Source organism: Pagrus major, chromosome 19, assembly GCF_040436345.1.
Source record: "Pagrus major chromosome 19, Pma_NU_1.0".
Lineage (NCBI taxonomy): Eukaryota > Metazoa > Chordata > Actinopteri > Spariformes > Sparidae > Pagrus > Pagrus major.
Window position 1 is genome coordinate 20916129 of NC_133233.1, and position 7358 is coordinate 20923486.

Sequence of the window (7358 nt, forward strand, 5' to 3'; positions counted from 1 at the left end):
TGTTGAATAAAAAAAAAAAAAGGTGATATCTCTGGTTGTTGTTTTAAACTGTCCATGAGTCCAACGGTGTTAAAGTAGTGCAATGCTACACCAGTGGACTGCTTTTCATAACCTACATTACCCACAATGCAGCTTTGCCACTGAGTGACTTCACTGGAGGCAATTTATCAGATTACATGCAACTTCTTCTGGAGCCACTAAAGGCTCTATACTACTATTTTTACATGCAGTAGTATCCCCCACGACCTGTAAACACACTTTAATGTGTAAAATAGATGGAATTACCCTTTGAACAGAAATTGAGGTTTTATGTAACTTGTAACACTATAAGTAATGTAACAGTGAGAAAGATAAAAAAAAACATGCTGATATGCCAGGAAATGTATGTGAAATATGAATAATTCGATGATTTAATGAACAAAAAACACCTCCAAAATAATGTTCTGTAGTATAAGGTGCAGGTGTGTAATTCCTGGAGCCAGCAGTATCCATCGCTATAATACAGTAGCATGCATCAACCTGAGTTAGTCCAAAAATATACAATGTCATCAGACACTACTATTTGAATAAAAACCTATGGCATAAGCATGTATATAGAGTTTTCCCATTTGGGCTGTGCGGGGTTATTCTTAAATGAAATTCTAGCTCCCTCTAGTGGATAACACTGGGACAGCACATCAAACCATGACCCATCTGTTCCAAAGTGAACAGGCGCCTTCAGGGTTGACAATGCACACTCACGTTATTGAATCCGATGATAGTTTATGTTTCAGTCCACTCACAAGTACACTCATAGCGCACGGACACAAAAGCACGCATACGAAGCATTGAACACACGCGTTGCTCTATGTTGACAAATTGTTCAACAGACCGAAGTAGAAATCAATAAATAATGCATTGGATATCTGAACTACAAACTACCACGTTACATGAGTCCTTCAGTTGTCACACAATAAAGCTACAAGCATAGTGTTCTATATTAACATCTCAACTATTAATATGACCAAATAACACAAGTGCTATTTGGCTGACTCCCTTTGCACACTGACCTTAATGACACCAATCCTTCTTTTAAAAACTGTATAACAGCACTCGCCTGCAATGGTGTTCACTTTTCAGTTACTTGTATGTGGATTTTATCCCTCCATTCAAGTTATTTTTAGCTGTAACTTAAGATTCTGAGCCCAGATGGACTCAGCAACCATTCTGTCAACAAAAAAATGAAAACCTCCTCAAAAGCACTGCACTGTGCACTCGCAGCCCGGTAACGTGTTTCAACAACCGACCTGAGCAGCTAAGACTAAAACAAACCTTCTATCCTGTTGTTCATGCAGATTTAGAACATTAATGTACCTTTTGGTTGGTACTTTCTTTAATCTCTAAACATTTGAAGGTTGTTCTGTGTTAGGGCATTTGGGAGTGATCGTTATGGCTTTGTGGCCTTGTTCTTCCAGGAATGTCGTGTGTTTACATGGATATCCTGTTTGGCTCCTAGTTAGTCGTCTCAAAGAACATGAAATCCTGTGAAGAAAGGAGAAGAAAGTATTAATAGAGACGCAAAAGCATCTGATTTGCAACAAATCTAATGCCTGATTAGAGTTAGAAACATGCTGAAATTTCAGCCTTTAAGCAAATGTGACTCTTGCATCGACAGAAAGTCGCTCTGGCAGGCTGTTTTGCATTTGTGGTGATTGGGGTTGTTTCAGGTCACATTTCCCACAAAATGTGGGCTAACCGGTACATTAATTAGTAGGTACATGAAATTTCCGACTACCAGCGAAAAGAAACACATCCTTCCCCCCTGAAAACTGGGTCACATGAGGTTACTGCATCTGTTACAGCCATATTTTGGCAATAATTACACTTAAATTGCAATGGGAATTCCAAAAGACGAAATTTAACTTAACTGGCTCCACTTAAAGAAAAGGATCGTGTCTGTTGGTTATGAGTTCAAAAAGAGTTCTAGCCAGTAACTGGAAGATTGTTGACAATATAAGTGGGAAATCATGGTTATAAACCTTTGAAACACTATTAAGTTTACAGCTTGCCCCATTTTCAAAACTTGGAATCAGATTAAAAGGTCATATTGATAAAATTTTTATGCAGACAAATCATTTTTATCTCCTTAAAAACATGATTATGTTAATGTGAATGAATAATTTTAAAATGTTTCTTAGGTCCAAAATGATTATTTTGTTTATCTCTGTCTAAGAATCTGACAGTTGATTCCAGCTTCTACCAAGGTTTGTCAGCCAATAGTGTTAAAATATTAAATAAGGGTTATTTCTACAGTACACGCCCAGCATACTCTACTGCCCTAACGTTAGCTGGCTAGAGTTCACCTTGTTAACGTTGGCTAGTGATAGCAATGTTATGCGGTGACGTTAATGCAATGGAACGGGGAGATGGAATGCCACATTTAGCGGTTGATTGTTATCTATAACACCTTTAATGTGCAATAACATTTCCAACAATACTGATCCATTCCTTGTATACTGACAGAAGTACTAAATGTTGATTACTGAGACTTCAAAAATGCAGTCTTCAATGCAATAAGTACACAGGTATTACACTTGAATGTATGTATAAATATATGTTAATATAATTGCATGTGTGGTGTATGCTTATTGATTTGTAAATGCATTCATGAGTATGGACATGTATGGGCAGGTGTATGCGTGTTCATATGATTTTCTGTTATATATGTTATGGATATAAGTATGCATGGTACACACACAGTGGTGCATGTAAAACTACGAGTCAGTTTTACATGTCTGCGATCCAAGATCAAGGTTTGTTTTGTTGTTGTTGTTGTTGTACTACAACATGGATAGATGTAATAAACTTATTTTGACAATTTCATATTTTTTCTTGCTTTGAAGTGCTATATCGTAGGCAACTGGACTTGTTTCACTTTCTTGAAGACCTCTCATCCATGAGGCTTCTTCAGTTCTTCTTTCTTGCTGTTTAATTGTTTATTCTGTACTTGACCTTATACTATGTAAAGCTTCGAAATATGACGTTTCCCTGAGCATGAAACCAATAATAAGAAAAAAGAAACATTTTAAAAAAAAGAAATGTAACTTTAAATAGTGTTGCTTTTTCGACATATTGATTAACAACTATAGACACATAAAAATGCTTGCTACTTACAATGAGAAAACAAGCACCGATCATGACCGCCTTCATTCTCACATCCAGATCGATGGGGAACTGGATACCAAAGTTGTCTGAATCTGTGAATGCTTCCCGAAGAAGTCCTGTCCACTGCTTACTGATTTTTCCAATCTTGCTGACTTCATCCATCGTCAAAATCTGTTGAAAGAGTTACAGAGAAGACAAAATGCTGACATGTGTCGCATTAGGATAAAGATCAATCCCTAAGCTTGTTTAGTTTTATTGGAGGGAGCTCATGGAACAATTCAAAATCCCAAATAATTTCAGCTTTTTGAGTTTTTGTATTCCAAGTAATGACTTCAAAGCAGCTCGGGAAGAACTGAGATGGTAATATCATGCTCCAGTTACCCTTCCTCTGGGTCTAGTAAAAGGTCTGTATCACTGACCCAAATCCCCTTCACAGCTCAATCTAATAAAACCAGCTGAGCCGTGGAACAATGGCCACACTGTACCACACAAGAGCATGCCCTGTGCGACGGCCTCATTCAAGCTGCAGCCCATTCTGATTGGAAACATATTTCCGGCTTCAGAGCATGAGGAGGATCCCTGACAAAAAATACCCAGAGGGCGAGACCGCTACCGTGTCTTGTTATGTTTTCACAAATTTAATGGATTTCTATGTTTAGATAAACCCACCTCAAAGTCAACATCTGGAAGGCAGCTCCATCCACAGAAGGGCCCATGGATCTTCAGTACAGGCTCACTGTGTTCGTTCGCAACAAGGAATTTAGGGGAGAACGGGTGCCACTGTTGTACAATGTACCCCACTGTGTTGCCAGGGGGAGACTGCACCTCCAGCTGAGTGAGGGATTGTGGGAGAACAGAGTGTGATTTGTAGCCATATCCTCACAAGAAATTGTGTTTTAAAGGAACATGTAAAACTAGATGTCTAGAGTGTGAACAATAATGGACATGATGACCAAAAACCACCTCAAAACACTGTGATTTCATGAGCACCTACAAGTGGCTTCACTGACCTCTTGTAGACAGCAAGGGAAGAAGCAAGACATGCACTTGAGCGGCCTGGTGACGGTGATGACTTCTTGTCCAAAATTGTCGAGGACGTGGATGGTGAATGGACGCAGGGGACCGCAGCACTGTCGACTCAGACAGTCGTTCTCCTCGACGGCGTAGAACACGTTCTGGCCCATGCTGTTACGGACTTCATACTTGTTGTTGCTTTCGAAACCAACGAGGGCTGCGTGGATTAACAATACGTATGAAGATTGTTTGCCATGTGTACTAAACAACATAAATTACATATTTCGATGCACGTTTACATACTTTACCTTCAACAAGCTCAACCTTCTGTTTGATGAGCAGCTGATCCACCTAGAAAACCAGACATACACTGGATTCAAAGGTCTTGGGGTGTTAACTGACACTAACCTCTCCTTCAGTCACATGTTAAAAAAAAAAATCAGTAAAAGGATCACGTTGTGAATTTTGGCTTCATTAGAAATCACACGTCTCCAGAGGATTTCTACATTGTACGATTTTCACTCTTTTGAATTACTGTTTGCCAAGTTGGTTACAAGCCAACCATAACACACTGAAGATGAAAAATCAAAATACTTCCATCACAGCTCTATCTTCAAAAAATATCAGTTTTGAAGATGGGATGACTTAATTTATTTTAGTATTTTAGGAAGCATTTTTAAGACCTTGACCAGGGACGACAGATGAAAAATTGCTGTTTCTGTTATTTTTAGTCATGTGTTTTATTACTTTGCACCATCCCTTCTTAAAGGAGCACTATGTAGTTTTGGCGAAGACATTTTCATCACAAGAGAAACAAACTCTTTCTTTTCGTGACTGAATAAACTGAATAAACAAACTGACCTTAAAGAACAACACAATTTCATACTGTTTTACTTTGTTTATATTTGGCGGACCCTGCCACCTTTTGAACTTCAAACAGTATTTTCCTCTGAGAACAGCTTGTTTATTCAGTTATGCAAAAGATAAATATTTTTTATCATAGTTTGTATTATTACCTCATTAACATTAGAGTTTAAATTTCCTCTCCAAAACTACACAGTGCCCCTTTAAAGCTGCTTTTAAGCGTTGTCGTTTTCGCCATCCTATCTTTAGCTTCAGCTTTACGAAAACTAAACGATGTGAGATGCAATAAATGTGGAAATTCTGTTTTTGCAGCCTGAAAGCAAGAGGAAGAGGTATACAAAATAGAAACAAGGCTATGGTAGAGCATTTGGAGGCAGAGGTGATTAATAGCAGCAGATTCAACTTGATAACAGCAAATATAGACTTTTATAATAATTATAACAATAATAATTGTGTCTTACCTGAGTCAGGTATTCTAATCCTGGTGGACAGCCTGGCATTTCCGGGCTGGGCACAGCATACATGTTCATTTTGTCAGACTGGAGGGGAGACCTGGTGACACATGCAGTGCAGTGAGACACAGCGCCATCTTGTGCCCATGTGGGTGACACTCATAAACAAATGGAGACAGATCGCAGCAGATGGACAGCGGTTTATGTGTTTTCTCTGTCTCTCTGTGCTGATGCTGTCAAGTTAACAGGACGCCCATCCTCTCCCACTGACGTGTCCGTGGCCTCGTTAAGGTGGACACGGGTGTGGGGGCAGCTGGTCCACAGCCCCCGGGGGACCGTATATGGTGGGCGACGACGCAGATCATCTCGATCTGGAAGTGACGCTTGTGACGGGAAGACACCACCGTGAGAAATCCTCTTACTCCGCTTGTTTACGCGCAAACAACGAGCTTAAAGCTAACACGAGTCATAACACGTAGGCCATATCAGTGCAGGTCTGTGTGAGTGTGGAAAAGTGGGCTGTTGATCAGATGGTAAAGAGAGCGCACGCCGAGGTTTACATGTGCCTGCTAGTTCATTCACAGGGCGAGCCTATTACCAAGTCTTACATCAGAGTCCAAACAGGTCATATTAAATATAAAACAGTTAGATATTTATAGAAATCACTATTACTCACCGATATTCCACCTGCTACTTCGAAAATAACAGGCCACTCCGGAACCAGGACTATGGAATAAAACTATAATCCCATTGGTCGACGTCATCGTACTTCCCATCTCCAGGAGCCAATGGCGAGACGAGAGTGTAGAAGAGAAGCAAACAGAAGAGAGATGAAGAGACAAGCACGAGATGTAATAGAACCAATCAGACTATCCTGAAGTGCTAATTTGGTTAATTAAACAGCCTGTAGTACAGAAAGCATACACAGTGCATTGGGTTGTTAATTATACAGCAATGATGTAGTTTTGTTGAGAATTTAATAAGCTTAAAGAGGTTTCATTAGGTGTGTTTAAGAGGTATTTATGGTGAAAATTAATTGACAGATTTAATTTTTTGTTTAGGGTGGCCGGAGCTCAGGAGGTAGAGCAGGTCGTCCGGCAATCGCTTGTTCAAATCCCCGTCGAAGTGTCCTCGAGCAAGACACTGAACCCCAAATTGCTGGGGGTTGGCACCTCGCATGGCATGCTCTGCCATCAGTGTATGAATGTGTGTGTGACAAGTGTTGTAAAGCGCTTTGAGCGGTCAGTATACCATAGATCAAGTACCAAGATTCTTGTGCATATAAACAAGCCACCATTGCCTTGCCAAAGGAAAAAAAAGAGAGATAAATGAATAAAATAAATAAAAATGTAAAAGCCCTAACAAAAAGACAGTTGACAGTAAACAATATGGCGACACATTATATCTGCGCCAAGAATGTGTGGGTTTGAAAGAGAGCTGCAGATGATATCCCAGCTTCTACAGTGGACGCCTGTGCTTTGTGGATTTATTACACACATTTACTGAGTAACTTGCCCAACATTGCTAATAACAGACAAGTGTATGAAAAAGAATTGTAGTTTTATCTCATATAACATCACAACACAAAGTTATGTTAATATTAAAGGGGCTCTATGTAACAATTTGTAGCAGTTAACTTGTATTAATCACTTTTTTATTGGCCATATGTGAGCGGATTGTAACGTGACTTGAAGAATGAGACCTTCCTCGCCTCTTTCTGTTGCCTGTACAAGCCTGTGGATGATTTGTTGAAGTCCTTTAATGCTGCCGGACTGTGGATTTCTTTGTGAAGGACTCGGGTTGGATTTTCTGCGACAGTCCAAAGGATGTCATTTTAAGCCCCTCTCTGCTTAGTAACCGTTGCTAGTTTAGAAACTGAGTCGG

At 39.7% G+C, this 7358-nt stretch overlaps 1 protein-coding gene across 1 annotated transcript; it reads right to left on the minus strand.

Moving 5' to 3' along the window:
* Nucleotides 1-242: 242 nt before the first annotated feature.
* On the minus strand, nt 243-6175 carry LOC141014568 (phospholipid scramblase 1). The gene is made up of 7 exons (XM_073488415.1): nt 6151-6175; nt 5484-5574; nt 4467-4509; nt 4155-4375; nt 3814-3975; nt 3154-3315; nt 243-1521 (listed from the first exon to the last, which is right to left on the minus strand). Exons 2-7 carry the CDS (start codon nt 5550-5552, stop codon nt 1492-1494), a joined length of 687 nt encoding a protein of 228 aa, XP_073344516.1. The 5' UTR covers nt 5553-5574; nt 6151-6175; the 3' UTR covers nt 243-1491.
* Nucleotides 6176-7358: the final 1183 nt, after the last annotated feature.

Bases quoted from the DNA above. Each gene is read 5' to 3' on its own strand.
- LOC141014568 (XM_073488415.1), bottom strand. From the start codon at position 5,552: ATGAACATGTATGCTGTGCCCAGCCCGGAAATGCCAGGCTGTCCACCA. The intron at 4,376-4,466 runs GTAAAGTATGTA...TAATCCACGCAG, and splicing joins GAAGGTTGAGCTTGTTGAAG to CCCTCGTTGGTTTCGAAAGC. The intron at 3,316-3,813 runs GTGGGTTTATCT...CTCTTTCAACAG, and splicing joins TTCCAGATGTTGACTTTGAG to ATTTTGACGATGGATGAAGT.